The following is a 19430-nucleotide window of genomic DNA, read 5'->3' as shown; positions in this document are numbered from 1 at the left end:
AGAGACAATTTGATCCACTGAGACTCCTCCTAATATCTTCCTCAATCAAACACAAGGCAAAGGTAATGATAATATGTAAATTAGCTTCAGCAAATCCAGTGGCTAAGCAAAAGCCCCTCTAACTATACACCACAGATCGCTTCTTGGCCTTCTGGCTAACATCAAGTGTAATAATACACCTTAGGACATAATCCTATGCCCTATACTTTAATTTTCCTGCTACTCTACCTTCTTTTTATTTTCTTATCCTACTTTTCTCCTCTTTTCCACTTAAACAGGCTTGGATTTTAAATGTTAAATATTTTAAAAATCATTATGAGGATGTCATCACACTTAAAACATGCTAGATAGCACTAAATGATTTCTTACGTGAAATTTTCAAGTCTTTATCTCTGAAGTCCACCCCCACCCCTCAACACACACATACAGATACATGAAATTGTTAACCTGAAGGATCAACTAAACAAGAACAAAAAGAATAGAAAGCCAAGTCTCAATAATATAAATTCCCTGTCAGAAAGTGAAAGAAAAAGTATGGTTACCTTTGCTAAATCGATCACAACTTCGGAGAGCTTGGGGTAGCGTCTTTCAAGTGGTTCCATTTCCTTAATTTCAGGCAATCTTACTCCAGCAAACACGGGGTTTTTATAAAACAGCTCCTGATGCCTTGGAATGAGATTACCTGGAGGGGAGAACAGCACCCATCTCTGTCATTATGCATTGTGAGAGAAATGGCAGAGAGACAGGTGATGTGGATTAGAGAAAAGCAGAACACAGCTTGTGGAACTGGGGCTCTCTGCAAAATCAACCAAAGACAGCGCTCTTAACGTGGTGGCACCAGCAGTCTTTATAGCAGTTTTGACCTAAGTCAACCCAAGGAAATGAACATTCTTATTTCAACATACCCATTTAGAAAAGTTCACATGGTAGTAAACATAGAACTAAAGACATGAGGAGCATAGGAAAAGGAGAAGTAAAGCATTTTATAATTTTTTAAATATAACTACCAGCACTTCATCTCTAACACCAAAGCATAAAAGTGCTGACTAAAGCAACGAAAATATTAAGAGTCATATGGTTAGAATCTAATCTAGATATATCAATCTTACCGTTTAGGAATTTAATTTTTGGTCAACTGAATTTGTAACTATGTCTAAGGTCTGATTTGAACACTTTTATCTTTTTTCTCAACTTCATACCTATTCAAGCATAAAATACATATGAAACCATTATATTGTTTGTTGAATTTCTAACCTACAGACTTAAAATCCAATAATTAAATAGGCCCCAAGTATTTTACCATTGTTTCGATTTTCCAAGCTCTGTCTCCCAACATGAAGTTGATTTCAACAAATGTAAGAATGCTGTGACAGTCTAGCTTTGACATTTCATCCAAAGCACTAACAACAAAAGTCATGTCTGCAGCAAGATTAAGCTACCTTGGAAGTCTCTGTGTCTATCAATTTGAAGGTGAGGATGAGGGTATAGTCATATTACACCCAATGCTTGGTGACCCACAGGTAATAAGTGATCATTTGCATCCTGTCTGTGGGTGACTTATTGAATGCAAAAGTGCAGAGAAATATGTATAACTTTTGTTCTTTAGTTCAGGGGGAAGTGGGGCTCTCTCTGCAAAATCAACCAAAGACAGTGTTCTTAACGTGGTGGTACCCCGCAGTCTTTACAGGTGGGTGAAAGTATGATTAAGGCCATATATCACACAGACCAAGGCCAGACTGAAAATGAAGTTTTCCTATTTGCTTCCTACCTTGCTAAATCAATGCAAACAAGCAAAAAACATAGGAGGAAACCTCTAAAATTTAAAATGCAGGCGTATAATCTTACCTAAACACATCATAATATGATATAGCTGATCAATATCAGAATCTCCAGGAAAGAGGGGTTCCCCCATGAGCATTTCAGTTACCAGACAGCCGATGGCCCACACATCGACAGCCCTGGAAGAAAAGCAATATGGGTAAAATCTGGGGTCCTAATGTGTTTACTGTGACTGAATCTGCTCTGCATATTACTACCGAGTATTCTAGGTATTGAGAAGAGTAGTAGCAAGCTTTATCTTACCTATAAAAACACATTTCTCTATAAAATTAAAAGTACTAATTCCCCATTTTATGTAAGTCAGGTTTCCAGAAACTTCAATCATGTGACAAAGGAAAAGGGCTTCTAAAAAATCAAAACATGTGTACTTTATTCTGAAAATAAGCCTTCTGAGTTTCCATTTAGAGCCTACTCATTCTTTGTTTACACATAATTCTAACAGGTTAATCAGTTTATCCTACCCTACACTGAAAACTACCAGGAGGAGTCATTAGGGACACATACAGTAATAAGAAGGAGAACTGAAAGCTAATAGGGAAAAAGAATAGAAAAACTGTCTTTAAAATCAGTTTAGAATAAACTGTCTTTAAAATCAGCATAAGAATATGCTGGCATTGTTAGCATAGGGACAACTATCTTGAAATTGCTCAAGGTCATAGCTGTATTATAAAATGATATAAGCCCAGCCGGGGTGTGGCTCAGCAGTTGAGCATCAGCCTAGGATCCACGAGATCTCGGTTCAGTTCCAGTTAGGGCACACGCTTGGGTTTCGGGCTTGATCCCCAGCAGGGGAAGTGCAGGAGGCAGCCAATCAATGACTCTCTCATCATTGATGTTTCTATCTCTCTCTCCCCCTCTCCCTTCCTCTCTCTGAAATCAATAAAGATATATAAATAAAAAAATAAAATGATATAAAAGTTACAGTATGGCAGTAAAATGAGAACTTGAAGTAACCAAAAAAATATTAAATGATATATACTCTGAAAACAGAAATTATAAAAAATATTTTTTAAAGATTTCTGTAAAAGCAGTAAAAGTTACAACCCCCTCTTCTTTGAAGAATTTACTTATGGAAATAATTTATGTTTTAAAAACATTTCTCAATTATTTCTACCCTGACCATTGCCCACTCCACCTCACCTCATTCCAACAATGTCAGGCTTATCCAATCAATGATACCTCTCTTTACAAGTGAAAAATAGTATACCTATTTCCGAACCACTATAAAAAAAAGACCACTTGCTCACCTTGATTTCCCTACCTTTAAAAAAAGTATACTTACCCCAAGTTGTTTCACAAGAATATTTAAAGGGGAAGCACCAAAAATTACAAATCAATTTATAAAGTTCCCTAAATTCAAAACTCCCTTTCAGTGTTAGAGGAATTTTTATTATATTAGAAACATATTAACCCCACCACCACCACCACCATGTCTTACTTGCCATACTTGACATCACCAACCAATAGTTCTGGAGCTCTGTACCATCGGGTTGCCACATAATCAGTATAAACCTCCCCAGGAGCTGCCAAAGTCCGTGCAAATCCAAAATCACATAACTTAACAACGCCAGACTGGGACACTAATATATTCTCTGGCTTGATATCTCTGTGTATGATCTAATACAAAAACAAAATAAAAAACAGAGAATAACATATTAGCACATCAAGTTAAACAAATTTATTATTTTTTGAGCACCTGCCATGTGTAAGGCAGTGTTTTTGTCCCTATAATGAAAAGAAATAAAAGCATATGAAATTCTTCCTGGCTTTAAAGAACCGGAAATCTAGTTGGGCAAGCAATAACATTTATGCTTAAAACTGTATATAAATAATCAAAGATACTAGATGATATATATATATGTAATTATAAAACCAATTGTTCTGTTCATCACTGCTCTCAAGACTAAGAGAGTAAAGCTGTAATTGAAGATTGGGTGGTCAGGAAAAATTGTATGAAAGGGGTGGGCTCTGAGGTCTTTAATACTAAGTATGACCTGGATAAATGTAGAAATGAAAGGGCAATCCAAGTGAAGGCAACAAAGAGAGCAAAAGAATGAAGACTGAGATAGACCAGGAGGCTCTAGAGAAATGTTACTTCTAGAGTAGGGGTTATGTACTAAGGAGGAAGGATGTCTCAACTGCCAGCCTGAGAAGTCTGAGCATCTGCCAAGGCCATGGAAACCCATGGAAGAGAAAGGACCAATATGGTGTTTAAAGATGTTGGACATAAACAAGCTAAATCAGAGAGCGGGAGTAGAGTCAAGGAACAGAGCAGTGGGACAACTATGAGGTAATAAGGGCCTAAACTAGGCTAGTGCTCAGAGGAATGGAAAGGAGGAGCCATAGTTCAGAAATATTTTAAATTAGGCATCAGTAGAGCTCAGATATTTATTTAAACCTGGGAATCTAAAAGAATGGTGGTTTCATCACCAAAACTGAGAAGTCTAGAAAAAGTTAGTTTTGATGGAATAACCAGTAGTTTAGTTTTAGCCATAGGGGCTTTTTGTAGATTGCTGAGCACCCAAGTGGAGGCATTATTCAGACAATTAGAAATGTAAAGAGGGTCAACAAGTTAAGATTTGTAAAGGAGAAAATATGAACACTGGGAGGCAATACTAAAATTCTACAACTAGGCAAAACAATATTAGAACTAATTTTCTGATACAAGTAAACAGTATTTTGAAAAAAAATTAGATATATATATATTTTTTAAACTCTTTCAGGGGATCAGTATCCTAAACGGCAATCTGCCATTGCTGAACATTTTGTATAGGCTAGAAGTTCTATTACATCCTAGACATCCATGGTGAGCTCATAGGGCCAGCCCCACATCTACCGTCAGCATCTATCACTTTTATAATCACACAAAAAATGTCATTTAAAACATTTTGTAAAACCAGAGGAATAAATGTGTTGTTCTCCATTCTGTACTTTGTGTCATTTTACTTAGAGGTGCTTTTTTTTAATCCCCACCCAAGGATATGTTCACTGATTTTGGAAAGGAAGGGAGAGGGAGAGAGACACGTCGATCAGTTGCCTTTCGTACACACCCCGACTAGGGATCAAACCAGCAGCCAAAGTATGTGTCCTGACCAGGAATTGAACCCAAAACCTTTTGCTGTATAGGACGATGCTCCAACCAACTGAGCCACCCGGCCAGAGCTAGAGGTGCTTTTATATGATATGCAAAGGATATAAAATTACTGTGACAGACTATAGGGTAAGAGTAGGGATTTTTATACTTCACAACTCAGCAAGAGAATCTGAAGTAATATACATGGATCCTTGGGTATATGTATTTGTCAAAACCCACCACTTAAAATTTGTGCATTTCACTCAGTAAATGTTACCTCAAAAAAAAGCAAACAAATGTTAAACTCTAGTTAATATGCATAACTGAAGTATTCAGAGTTGAAGTGTCCTGACATCTATAATTTACTTATGAATGCATAAGACATTAATAAAGATAAGTATATGAATAGATAAGTAAATATATCATAAAGAAAATACAGCAAAAATATTAACAAGTACAGAATCCAGGTGGTAGGTATATGGGTGCTCATGGCACACTCTTTGAACTTTTCAGTATGGCCTAAACTCTTCATAATAAAATGTTGGAGAAAAGAATACATGTATTGTGACACATGGAAAGCGGCAATATCAAAGTAACAGTTCATTTCTATGACTTTACTGGTCCAAACTTTAAATAAGTATCTCATTAAATTAAGTGACTGCTCTCTGGAGATTCAATCATTGGCAAAATAATTATTTAAATACTTACATTGTGACTATGACAAAATCCAATTCCATTAATAATCTGAAACAAATACTTTTGAACTAGTTGGTAGTCTAGTCCATTTGGAAAGAGTTCCAAGTCATCAAGAATGGTATGGTCAACAAACTCAAAGACTAGGTACCATCGTTTTTTTTTCTTACACACCTCCAACAGATTCACCAGATTTTCATGCCTCAGTTGCTGTTACAAAAAAATACAAAATAGTTTTTACAAGATCAAATGACTAGCAATTAGGGACAATCTAAAATAGATCTTAGCATAAGAAGGACATATAAATAAAATGTATGAACAATATAAATTGTAATTGTATATTCCAGTTTTTAAATTATAGTTAAAGGACCACATTGCTCTGTTGTCCTCCCAGAGAGCACAATAAAACCAATGCAAAAAAGAAATGTAGCTCCATCTTTGATGAAACTAAGTAGGATCTATGACCCCTACCCACAACAAATGAGGTGAAACTGCCAAATGTAGTCAAGGTCAAACAGGAGTGTAGGAAGATACCAAGAGATCATCTGTGGCCCCAAAGCTGGCAGAGCAGAGTTCTCCAAAGTTCATGACATACCCTGAAAAGGAAAAACAAAAAACAAAACAAAACAACCCAAACCTTCTTTGATATAATGAGAACAAGGTTCCAGAAAACAAAACTAACTTATGCTGATTGTAATCAGGATAGTCATGACCTGAGTGGAAGAGAAAGGCATTAGCGACTGGGGGGGGGGCGGGGGGGGGCGCGCTCTGGGGTTATTTTAGTGTTCTCTTTCTTGATTTAGATGGTGGCTACCATCTAAATGGGGTTGTTCAGGTTTTTTTTTATTCCATAGAGATATATTCTTATGATATGTACACTTTTCTATATGTATATGCCAATAAAAAGTTGACAGAAAAAAAAAATCCAGACATAAAAGAATAAACTTACAAAAGAGCAGCAATTGGACAGCTGACTTCTCAAGAGCCATAATGAAAGCCAGAGGACAAAACAATGTTATTTTCATTTTGTTGAAAGAAAATAATTGCCAACCTAAAATTCTATACACAGTGAAAATATACTTCATGGATAATAACTAAATAAAAGAAATTTTCATGCAAACTAAAATTGAAATGTTTTATCTACAGTAGGTCCTCACAAAAGGAAATCCTAAACAATAAGAAGGGAAGAGATCACAGATAAACAATCTTAGATGCAGAAAGAAAGAACAAAGAAAAGTGATAAAAATAAACTTAAATGAACACTTAAAAATAACGATGTCTTGTGGTATTTAAATATATAAACAGGTTGATATATGGCAATGTTAGTGTGAAAGATAAAAGGGAATAACCAGAGATAAGTACCACAAGGTTTGCAAGAAGGATAAAAGTGCTGGATACTGTTTGACTTTAACAAATGTCGAGGGTAACCACCAAAAGAGAGAAACTATCTAATTTTCTAATTATTTGAGAAAAATAAAGGAATGATAAATGTAATCAATCCAAAGACAGAAAGAATAAAAAGGAATACAGAACCAGTGAGCCAAATAGCATATATTAAGGTAGTAGATTTAGACCCAAATATATCAGAAACAATATTACATGTAGATGGACTAACTTGCAATTAAAATGCAAAGATTCTCAAACAGGACAAAAAGCAAAATGTAACTATATGTTCACAAGAGGCACATTTACACAAGGACTGAGAAAAAATGAAAGTAAAAAGATGGAAAAAAGTATACTATGCAAACACTAACCAAAATTAAACTAGTGTAGCCTTATTAGTTTCAGACAAAACAGACCATAAGAAAAAACTTTACTGTAATAAAAAGTTATTTCAAGATGATAAAAAATTTGATTCAGCATGAGGATATAATAATTCTAACTATAAAATACTAATAATATGGCCTTTCTGTTTATAAAGTTAAACCTTAACTGAATTACAATGAAAAAAGGAAAAATCAATAATTATAGAGGAAGATTTTAACATATTTCTTCTCAGTACTGGATAGAACAAACATATACGCACACAAAAAAAAAAATTAGTGAGAATTTAGAAGATTTAATCAATGCAAATAACAAAGCTAACTTAATGGAATACTTTTCAACTTCATGAGGAATTTTTGTTTGTTTGTTTACTGTATTCCAAACCAAAAAGCATGTATTAAGAAATCTCAAAGGAATAAAATCTTACATAGTATATACTCACATCACACAGGGCAACTGTGTCATAATTAAAGAGGAAAATCAAGAAAATGTCCGCTTATTTGGAAATTAAGGGAAATAAGATAATATTTTGAACTGCTAATCAAAATTTCTATGATACATATCAAACTATTGTGAGAAGGGAATTTATAGCCTTAAATGCATAAATGAGGGGGAAAAGGCTAGAAATGAAAGAAATAAACATCTATGTCAACAGCTTAGAAAAAAACTATAAAATAAACTCACCCAAAATAAGGAGGAATGAAATACTAAAAAATAAAAATTAATGAAATAGAAGAGAAATACATAATAGAGATGATCAACAAAGCTAAACACTGGCTCTTTCTAAAGATAATTAAATTGATAAACTTCTCATGAGACTGATTAAAGAGGGAGATAACATAACAGACCTGAGCCTGCTATCTTTAGATAGGTCTGCCTGCAAGGTGAGCCCTTGGCCGGCACCTGGGAACTTGGATTTCAGGACGAGTCCCTTCAAATCCAGATTGATAAAAATGGTTCACTGCTGAATACCTGAATTCCTTCTGGGAGTCTGGAATTTTGGTAAGAGCCAGGCAGAGGTGCCTACATGACCAGCCACTAATAAAAACCCTGCGTACTGAGTCTTTAATCAATTTCCTTGGTAGACAATATTTCACATGTGTTATCACAACTCATTGCTGGAGGAAATAAGTGTGTCCTATGTGACTCCACTAGATTAGGATTCTTGGAAGCTTGTAACAGGTTTCCCTTTGCTGATTTTGCTTTATATCCTTTCACTATAATAAATCACAGCCATGAGTACAACTATTGCTGACTGCTGTGAGTCCTAGTGAATCACTGAACCTTGAGGTGGTCTTTGGGAACCCCAATACAGATGATAGCTAGCTAACTCTAGCTAGCTAGGTAGGTAGACAGATAGGCAGATCGATATAGACAGAAGCAAAAATACTTTAAAAATTATGTTTACATTCATGATATATATAAATATGCATATATAATCATTTTGTTTATGGCCAAAAAGAAGAAATTTATACTTTAAACCCTGTTATAAATAAAACAAATATAAAAACAGTAATTTTCCCCCCCAAAATGTAATCTTGATCAAAAAGCAACTTATTTTTTATACAAACCATACTTATTTACTCACCTTTAGTAACTTGATTTCCCGCATAGCAATTTTTTTAACCATTTTGTCATCATCACTTTCTAAGAACTTCTTGATAGCTACAATTCTTCCACTATCTTTATTCCTGCACTTCATCACCATTCCATAGCTCCCTTCTCCAACCAATCCTAGGTTCTCATATTTTTCCATTTTAATTCAAAACCAGGAGGATTTTTTCTTGCTGTAGAAACCAAAACATAATTAATAATGTTGGTTACATTAATTTTTTTCCACCCCTCCCAGCAAAATTAATTCTTCCCCACTTGTTTTCCATATTAGAGCAGTCACTGTGTTGATGGTTACACTTTGCTGACTCACAATTTCTTATTGTTTCCAATTCTAAGCTATGTTTTCAAAATATTCATATACATTTCATAATAGACAACACAAGCGTAATTGAAGCCATTAACTTTAAATTTAAATTACTAAATGTCATGTTGATGAAATTCAACATATTTTTCATTCAGATAAAGGAACACTTGAACTATCGTACAAAACAAATTGTACAAAACAATTACAGCCCACTTTAGAAAAATATGATTCCTTTTCATGCAAAGGTGAAAAAGGCACAAGTGAATTTGGTTTTAGTGAAGATCATGTTTATTTTTTTTAATCAGGATTAAAAGATTAAAGTTGAAAATCTTTACATACTCTCTACTCAACGGGGGAAAATATTTGTTCACAAAATGAGCACTTACCAAGTAAACACTAAGAACCTTCGATAAACTATTTTTCTTTACTTTTCTTACCAAAGTAATTAAATTCTTATGTTGAACTTACAAAATAACAGCAATGACATCACAGTATAAAGGGAGATTTTTAGAAATTAAATATTGCCTGGCCAGCATGACTCAGTGGTTGAGCCTCAACCCATGAACCAGGAGGTCAGGGTTCGATTCCCAGTCAGAGCAATTCTCATTAGGGGACGTGCAGGAGGCAGCCGATCAATGACTCTCATCATTGACATTTCTATCTCTCTCTCCCTCTCCCTTCCTCTCTCTGTAAAAAAGAAAAAAAAAGAGAGAGAATGATAATTTGAATTTTGTGTTCAGAATTCTTTTATATTCCTATTACATGTCATTTTCTGGATAAAGGCAATCCTAATAAACTCTTTCCTACTTTACTGATTGATGAAGGTCCAACAATCATTCAACTACGTATTTTGGTACAGAAAAAAACTTTTCAGTCCAAATACAGATAGATTTTAATTCATAAGATTTTATTGCCTATTTCAAAGTTAAATTTATGTTTTAAATCTGGTGTTGAAATTAAATTCTAGAACCAAAAAATAAAAAAATATTAATCTTAATCCCAATATGGTTCTAAAAGTTTGAGAAAAAAGTATCTTTAGCCCAGCTGGTGTGGCTCAGTTGGTTGCGCATCACCCCATGCACCAGGAGGTCACTGGTTCAACTCCTGGTCAGGGCACATGCCCAGGTTGTGGGCTCTATCCCCATTAGGGGGTATGAAAGCCGCAGCCAACAGATGTTTCTCATTGTTTTTATCTCTCTTTCTCCCTTCCTTTCTCTGAAATCAATGAAAAAACATATTTTAAAAATATCTTTAGGTAACTATGTATTCAAATGATTCATAGTTAAAATTTTTCAATCTGACAATATAGAAATACTCATTCATAAAACTTGGGGGGGAAATATTCTCACCTATTACATTGTTTATTTATGGCAACCTAAAACTAATTTACCCAGATTGTGAATTGTGATGTCTTTACCTGCTTCCCTATCAGTACACTGACGACAAAGACAATACAAATATCCTCTTTGTTCTAGCAAACTATGATAATCCACTGAATACATTTTTAGCATTTTACATATGATAATTTAGGGTTCTATTATATAGATATACATAGAAAACCAGAAGATTGATCTGAGGGAGTGAGGGGTGAATGACAATAAATCCCAGTCAACACCAACTCAAAGTATTTCATTACTTTACTACCAGCTTTGATAATAGGTTCTACTATAAACTGTTTACACAGCAGTGTCCCATACATTTCCATACATTTGACATTTTAACTTCCACTTAATGCCTATCAACTATTTTCAAATAAAAACTGTTTGAAAAAAATTCTCAATTTAATTTTCCCTCTCCTTTCCTTAATTATTTTTCCTTCCACCAAGGACTAGACTTCAGGTTTATCATGTCAAGGACAAAAACAGATGGACTCCGTAACCTGCATCGTTTACAAACATTTTGCACTTGATGTCCCAGATATTTGAAAATGCCAAGTAAACAAAATTAAAATTACTGTAAGCATATCTACGATGTTCTGAAGCATATCTAAGCTAACACTGTGTAAGCCGACTGCTCCAAACTTACTCTTGCAGCCAACTGCACATTTGGTCCCAGCACGCTGAACACACCTATTTTCCAGGTGGCACTGCCCACAGTTACCTTAGAAGTACCATGGTTGAAAAGGCCTCCTGCTCCCTGACGCAGACACTCGTAACTGGAACTTTTCACGCCTCCTACAAACGAAGCCTGGCCAGCTGGCAGCGCGGTCTTTCTGGGCGTGTGCCCTGTCAGCGGCCAGTTCTAATGCCAACCATTTAGATTCAAATAATGCTGATGTATTTTGTCAAAGAAACCGGAATCTCTCCTACAGAAGAGAGTGAGATAATAGAAGCCTTTGAAGGGATTATACTTACTGCTTCTTTAATATCCTTTCACGTGGAAAGACCCAACGATTTTCAACTTGGAAACAAATTTGCGGTGCAATTCATCCCTCTCCGGTGTGAAAAATGCTGACTAGCAAACGAGCAACGTCAGGGCTGTTGGGGCTCCCGGTGCGGCCGCGGGCAGGGTCCCAGGCGACGCCGGCGGGGAGGCGACCGGCCTCCGACGGCCCCCAGCTCCCGCCCCGGCCCCCCCGGGCTGCATGCTGCCGTCGTCACGGCAACGCCCTCACTCCGTCCCCAGCCATAGGCACCGAGTCTCGAGAGGAAGAGACGGCGCAGGTCAGAACGCGTCCCCGGCGGGTACCGACGCCCGCTGGGGCCGAGGCTGCGGGCACATCAGCCGGGGCGGGCGCGCCCCTGGCTCCGCTCCGCTCCGACGGCGCCCGCGCCCGGGCTCCGGGACCCGCTGCGCGCCGCGGCCCTGAGCGAAGGCGTCGGCCACGCCGCCGCAGCGGGGCGGGCCCGCCCCTGCGCCAAGCACCCCGAGTCCTGATTGGCCGGCCCCTGTCGTCGTGAGCGGGGATTGGCTCAGCGCCGGGCACCCTGCGCTTCACCTGGGCTCCGCCCGGCTCCGCTCCCCGGCGCTCGCGGGCGCGGGCCGCGGGCCGCACCTGCCTCTGGAGTCGGAGGCTCCTTCTGCCGTCGCTGGGAAACCCCTCCGCGCCCGCGAGGGCAGGAGGCGGCTCACGTGCCCACGGGGAGGGCGGGGAGGGAGGTTTGCAGGGTTTGTTGAAAATGGAAGGGGGAGACCACGCCTGGAGCTGGAGGAAGCGCTGCCCGCAGCCTCCCCGCTGGGCCTCCCGCGGGAGGCTCGGGCCGGGCCAGCCGGGCAGGTGGGGCGCGAGGACGGCGGGGGGGATGCTGCCCAGGTGGGCCAAGTGTGCCCAGCCCGGCGGTCTGCTCGGCCAGTCATGCACACGCCGGTCACACAGAAGCAGGGCTTGCTTCATTTGCAAGGAATTTGGGGTTTGGGCCACACCCCTACAGTAAGGAGGCCTTCAGCGCCGTTATTTTCACGTTCAAATCATGAAAACGAAACGTTTGATAATCATATTGGTCTCTAACTTGACCCAGTTACGAGTGTCCTGGATAGCAGGTGTTTGTACCCACAGTCAATATTACGGTATTGGTTCCTTTTTGTGTACTAAGAAATAAACATGCTGGTTTACAAATTATCTTCTGTGAGTTTGGTTAGTATGAATTAACCTTCCAGTATTTGATCACCTTGGTCAGACTTAGTTTCTGAACCTGTAACATTGAGGACAAGACCTGGGACCTTGGTATGAACATAATATAATTCTTTGGTCAATCCAAGGTATGTCTTAATATAGCGAGTAGCTTTATCTTTTGCTGTGACCAAGTTTGAGGAAACCATGCCCAATTTTGTTACCTCAGGCTATAACAGAATCTGATGAACTTCTTTTATGTGAGGGGCAGAGCCCCTTGAATAAAATGCCAAATCCAGGTTTGGGGGGGCCTGAAGCTGGACAAGAATACAAAAAATATTTTGTTTACAACTTTATAAAAACATTCAACAAGATAAACGTTTATTTTCAAGGCCCCTCTAAGCAAGAGGCCCTGAAGCTTAAATCCCACAGGGAACCAAAAGGTTAAAGACTCAAAACATTGGATTTGGCGACTAGGGAACACTTGAGAAAACTTCAAAAAGATGGGAGTTTGAAAGCCAACTGTAAAGGAGACAGGGTGCTCAAGAATTACACATCCTGGGTAAAGTCACTTCCATGCCTGCTAAAGAGGAGGCAGACACATGCACATGCATGTTTCTTTTTAAACTGGGAAATCTTTGTAAGGAAAAAGAATGGAGTGTCTTTAAAAAGGTAAGAGAAAGGAATAATTAATGAAAAGCCAAGGACATAGTAAAGAGAAGGTAATCGAGTATGAAAAGGGCTCAGCCTTGAAGAGGTTTAGCGAAAAGGGGTTTAAAGAAAAACAGGGAAAAGTGTTGGTCAAACACATGAGCTGGCCTAGATCTTCTCAGTTAAAGAACTTGATTTTTGCAAAATAGCTCATGGTGAAATTAAGTCTTAAGGATTTGAAAGCAGAAACTCCTTGAAATAGGTAGTTATGAGAGAAGTCATTTTGGTGTGAAAGGAATTCAAAATAGTAAACTGTGCCCACTTGAAACTGCTTTGTGGGACTTGGCATCCCCAAGGACAAGAACGGGGAAAATAGATGATATGTTAGCTACCTCTTGGAGAATTTGTAACGCAGATTAAACAAGTTAAGAGAGGGAGGAAGATGAAGGAAACACTGCTGGAATGGCTTGCCATGGGTTCCAGCTAGACAGGACAACAAATTATCACAGAAGTTAGCTAATAAATTGGAAATACGGAGGCACTGAGGGAGTGCAGGTCATCATAGGCATGAAGAAGTAGTTTATTAGGATTGAAATAGGAAAGTTACTGTCAAAGAAGTCAATTTGTGACTAAGATCTTAGAAATGGTACTATCTTCATCAACTGGATTTAGTGCTGTATCTCTGAGGATTACTCAATAAAAGTTGGAACATCAGGAAGAAAATTGGAACCTCCCCTTTGGATTTTGAAAAACAGTAGAAACATAATATTATCATGCAGTTCTGTAGTTAAGACACGTTACCTCAGTAATGTCTATGAAGCTTCTGGTAAAGGTTTCTTCGCAGGTTTCTAAACTGTACAAAAACTCCTGCCTTAGAATGGCAGCGGAGTTCTCAGTAACTGAGGTTATTATTTCCCACCGAAAGCTGTGTCAAGTCTTCCTGGTGGGTGGCTGCCCAGGTTTTGCATGAAAGCTCTAACTGACTAAATAACCAAATAACAATATGATTCTCCCCCACTCCCACCCTGCTATAGTTTCCCAATTATCATTTCTGTGTGTTTGCTTAATAAAGTTGTAGCTAGGAAGAAAAAAAATCTTAGAAATGGCACAAAATGATGACCGGTTCTGAAGGGTGGAATGTTTGGCTGTTCCCTTGGGTAACTGAAGTTTAGTGAAAAATGTCATTGGAATTAAGTTTAAAGAAACTTGAGGTCACAGAATGACAAGTCATGAGCTTTTCATGAAAAAGCGTAATATGAACTACCCAAGTGTGACAACAGAGAAAGAGGCTGAGACATAATCACTAAAGAAAGTGAAAATGTTCTAAAAATCTAAAGAATAACAGTGTGGGAGTACATGAGATTGGCAAAGAGAGAGAGCTTGCGAGATGGTAAAGAATTAAAGATTAGAAGAGACTAAGGATCACATACCCCAGCAATTCCACTCCAAGATATATACTGAAGAAAAATGAAAACTTACATTCCTACAAAAATGTGTACATGAATGAGCATTGATATTCATTAGACAAAAAGTGAAACTCAAATGCCCATCAACTGATGAACAGATCAACTTTGTTATATCCATACAATGCAATACTGTTCAGCACAAAGGAATGAAGCACAAAGGAACGAACCTTGAACACTATGCTAAGTGAAAGCAGCCAGACATAAAAAGTCACCTATTATATGAAAGTGTCCAGCACAGGCAAATCCATAGAAACAGAAAGTAGATTGATTAGTGGATACCAGGGACTGAGAGGTAGATGGGAATGAGGAGTGACTACTAATGGGTATGGGGTTTCTTTTTGGGGTGATGGAAATGTTCTGGAATTAGTGATGGTTACACAACTATTTTAGTAAATATACTAAAAGCCACTGAATTGCACTTTAAAGGGGTGAATTTAGGCTGGCCAGTGTGGCCCAGTGGCTGAATGTAGACCTATGAGCCAGGTCACAGGTTTGATTCCCAGTCAGGGCACATGCCTGGGTAGTAGGCTCAATCCCTGGTAGGGGACGTGCAGGAGGCAGCCGATTAATGACGCTCTCTCATTGATGTTTCTCTCTCTCCTCCCTTCCTCCCTCTGAAATAAAAATAAAATTCTTAAAAGGGGTTAATTTTTATGTATGTGAACTATATCTCAATAAAAAAATAGACTACAGGAGGATAAGAAATTTTCAGCCTCCCTAGAAATCTGCCTTTTTAAATAATTTATGTATTTTAGCTTAGAGTAGCCCAATTCTCTTCCTCACATTAGCAATCATCTGTTAAATGACTTTTGGCAACAATCATTTTCTACATATTTTGACATCCCCAACAACATGCTTGGGTGTTTTGTGCCAAATAATAATAATATTAAACCAAACCACCTCTCACTTAGGTCCCATGAGATACTGATTAGTCATGGGTTTTTGGCATTACTTCAGTTGAGTCACCAAGTGAATGGAAAGGGCATAAAATCTTCAGACTACAAAAAGTAAGGTTGTTGTCAGTATAGTATATAGGCCATGCAGCTATGAATGCATTCCACCACTCCATTAAGAAAATGGGCTGATTCACTTTAAAGTTCTGGTTCTTTGATGGAAGGACACTTGACATGGAAAAGAGAATTATGTTCTCAACCTAGTATTTGATTCAATGACTACATTACAACATTTTAAAGTGTCTAAGACCATTGGAATTTGGAAATCTAAAATGCAATATACCACTTATTTTGCCAAGTTCAACATATACCATGTTTTGATCTAATAGTCACCAACACATCTATACTATAGCAGTGTGAACATGGGAATCCATTTCTTAAATGTCAAAAATAGTATACATTCTGTTTGCACTGGTTACATGCCTCTTATGAAAACTCTTCCTTAACATTCCCTCTCTCTCTAGCCTCTACAATTCCTCTGTTCATCTTCATAGCAAAACTACAGAAAAAAAGTGTGTTCATTTACCTCCAGTTCTCCTGGGCTTTCCTCCTTATTACTTCACTAAAATAGTCTTCCCAAGTTCTTATGACCTACCTCCTCCAAGAGCCATCTGTGGCAGAGATTACTAGCTACAACAAGCTGTTTTGTTTTTTTTCCTGTGTGGCTTGTTTCTTTTGGGAGATCTCCAATGAAGTTAGGGGTGGTCATGTAACCAAATTCAAGCCATATGGGCACCACTTCCAGTCCTGGTCCATAAATATCTCCAAGATCCACAATGTTCCTTTTCCCTTTCAGCTAGCTACAATGACGACTAGTCTCGGGAGGACCAGACCACTGGCCTCTTCATTATCACTCTTCTATTTTTTTATATTAGGTGTAAAAAACTATTGTGTCTGAGCCATTAGACATCTTGGGGTCTATCTATTATAGCAGTTAGCCACCCTAATTAATCCACTACCTTATTTGACCTCTTAACAGCATTTGACTCAAAAGCCTATTTTCTTTTGAGATAAACTCTTGAAACTTAGCTGTCCAAGACACCAATTTTGTCCTATTTTGTCTTCCTCAGTTTTCTTTGCATGGTTCTCCTGTACTAGAACCCTAAACGTTGGGCGTATCGGAGGGTTCAATCCTCAGCCTCTTCTCCTCTGTACACCCTCTTCCTAGATCTCATCTAATCCAATAGCTGCGAAGACCTACACGGACGACTCATAGTACTGAGCTCTCTTCAGAATTCCAAAATCATACTATGTGACTTTCATTCTTGGACATCCATTTGGCATATGCAACTTAACATGGCTTAAAAAAACCTGTTGATTTTCCCAACACAATCCACTCCTGCTCCTCTCTCCTGCATCAAAATCCCAGGAATTCCTTGAGTATTATCTTTCCCTCACATTCAAAACCCAATCCAGAAGTCTTGTAGGTTCTATCTACAAAATAAGTCTTATTAGCTAACCATTTATCACCATCTTTGCTACAACTCTAATCCAAGCGATCACCATTAGCTGACATTTTGACAGGCCCCTAATTCAGATGACATAACTTTCCTGTTCAGATCCCTACAATCCCAGTAAGAGTAAAATCCAAACTACAAGGCCACCCTCAAATTAGCTCTTACCTACCTCCTGGTATCATCTGCTTACTCTTATGACCACACTGGCCTTCCTGCCCTTAAATACAACTAGCTTTCCAAAGGTACTCTGCATTTGTCCTTCCTTCTTTCTGGACTGTTCCTCCTCCAGATCTCAAGACTGCCTTCTCTCCCCTTCAGACCTCAATTGTTCCTCTTCGTAGAGGCCTTTCATTGCCACCCCTGATGATTAAGGAACAGCCCTATTTCCATCACTACTACATTCTCTGCCTTAACTAGTTCTACCCATTAGCCATGTGATCTTGGAAAAGTAGCTATCCCCACTGTGCTGGAGTTAACCCTTCTGCAAAATTAGTACTCCTCCTCGAAGGACTGCTTTTAAGTACCAAGTTGTGTTGTACCCAGGGCTAATCAAGACTGATAGTACGCACTTACATATTTTTTGCCTCCTTCCCTCAAAAAGAAATACGTTTCTTGAGAGTAGGCTGTACCTGTTGTATTGCCAGCCATCATCCAGGAAGGTTTCTGGTTCATACTAGATGCTAATATTCATTGCACGCTATACAAGTCTTTGCCACGTAACAAATATTTGTTATTTAAGTGCCTGCACTGAAACATCAGAGTCATTTCTGATGTCACCATTCACTGAAATCTCTCACGTTTTCTATGCCAAAGTCACTACCATATCCCCATATGCCAGGCAGTCATGGTTTTTACCTCTCCAAGCTTTAGTTCACCTCTTAAAAATTAACTTGAGTTAGCAGATTAAACGATATAACACATGTAAAATGACAGGTCCTCAAAAAATTTTTTTCTTTCAGCTTGCAGGCAGCTTAGGTGCAACTTTCTTCTGTCATCTCAAATCTGGGTTCATATGACACTAGCTGACCCCATGCCGCCGACCCCAATGAGATCAAAGTCGGATACCTGAGGTGCACCCGTGGGGAAGTCGGTGCCAGTGTCACATCTGCCCTGGCTTCCAAAAATCAGCCCCCAGGGCCTGTCTCCAAAAAGGTTGGTGATGACATCACCAAAGCAAACCATAACTGGAAAAGTCTAAGGATTACAGTGAAACTGAGCATTCAGAATAGACAGGCCCAGAGTGAGGTAGTGCCTTCTGCCTCTGCCCTGATCATCAAAGCCCTCAAAGAATCACCGAGAGACAGAAAGAAGCAAAAAATCATTACACACAGTGGAAATACCACTTTTGATAAGATTGTCAACACTGCCCAACAGATGCAGCACCAATCTTTAGCAAGAGAACTCTCTGAAATCATTAAAAAGATCCAGGGGACAGCCCAATCTGTGGACTGCAACGTTGATGGCCGCCACCCTCATGACTTCACAGATGACATCAACAGTGGTGCAGTGGAATGCCCCACAGCTAATTAAGAACTACAAAGGAAAATGTTTCAATTAAAGGTCATTTGAGAACCAAAAAATGTGTATTTTTTTTAATGTGTATGTATATATGCTCAATCCAGAGATTCACAATATTTGACAGCTATTTGATTTCTGTTCCAAGTCTCTACTCTTATTACTTAACACTGTCTCATTACTTAACGCTGTGCTTCCTGAATAACTGTAGTTCCTGATTAAGGGATCCCTAATTTTAGGCCCACTCATGCTGGAGGCTATAATTTTACAATTTTCTAAAATAAAGCCAGAATAAAAATGAATTGCATTTAAAGTTTAAATTTCTGGTGTTTAAATCCCTTTTCTAAAATTACTCATCCTTTAAAGCAGATCAACACTTTGGCTAATCCAGTATTCCAAGTCATTTATCCTTTCTGAGCCTCAGTCTCTTTGGCGGTAAACTAGGTAACTATACTTAGCTTGCTAAAACTTTAAATCAGATGTAAAGCTACCAGCAATGACTCATAATATATCCTCAAATATTGCAGAAAACTCATTTTAGAGATAAAAAC

General features: G+C 38.4%; 1 protein-coding gene and 1 pseudogene across 1 annotated transcript in view; one reads left to right on the top strand and one right to left on the bottom strand.

Annotated features, from left to right (window-relative positions):
• CDKL2 (cyclin dependent kinase like 2) overlaps positions 1 to 11780 on the bottom strand; it is a 29329-nt gene extending 17549 nt beyond the window's left edge. The window contains exons 1-6 of the mRNA XM_016207554.2: positions 11642 to 11780; positions 8958 to 9156; positions 5621 to 5815; positions 3278 to 3456; positions 1846 to 1958; positions 543 to 682 (exon numbers count right to left, since the gene is read on the bottom strand). Of these exons, the coding sequence (XP_016063040.2) occupies positions 543 to 682; positions 1846 to 1958; positions 3278 to 3456; positions 5621 to 5815; positions 8958 to 9125 (795 nt within the window). The 5' untranslated portion in view covers positions 9126 to 9156; positions 11642 to 11780. The remainder of the gene's footprint in view (positions 1 to 542; positions 683 to 1845; positions 1959 to 3277; positions 3457 to 5620; positions 5816 to 8957; positions 9157 to 11641) is intronic.
• A 6581-nt stretch (positions 11781 to 18361) lies between these two features.
• On the top strand, positions 18362 to 18894 carry LOC107532969 (large ribosomal subunit protein uL11 pseudogene; annotated as a pseudogene).
• The last annotated feature ends 536 nt before the right edge of the window (positions 18895 to 19430 follow it).

This window comes from Miniopterus natalensis, chromosome 1 (assembly GCF_054644295.1).
Source record: "Miniopterus natalensis isolate mMinNat1 chromosome 1, mMinNat1.hap1, whole genome shotgun sequence".
Taxonomy (NCBI): domain Eukaryota; kingdom Metazoa; phylum Chordata; class Mammalia; order Chiroptera; family Miniopteridae; genus Miniopterus; species Miniopterus natalensis.
The sequence above is the reverse complement of the archived record's forward strand: the minus strand, read 5'-3'. Positions and strand labels throughout refer to the sequence as shown.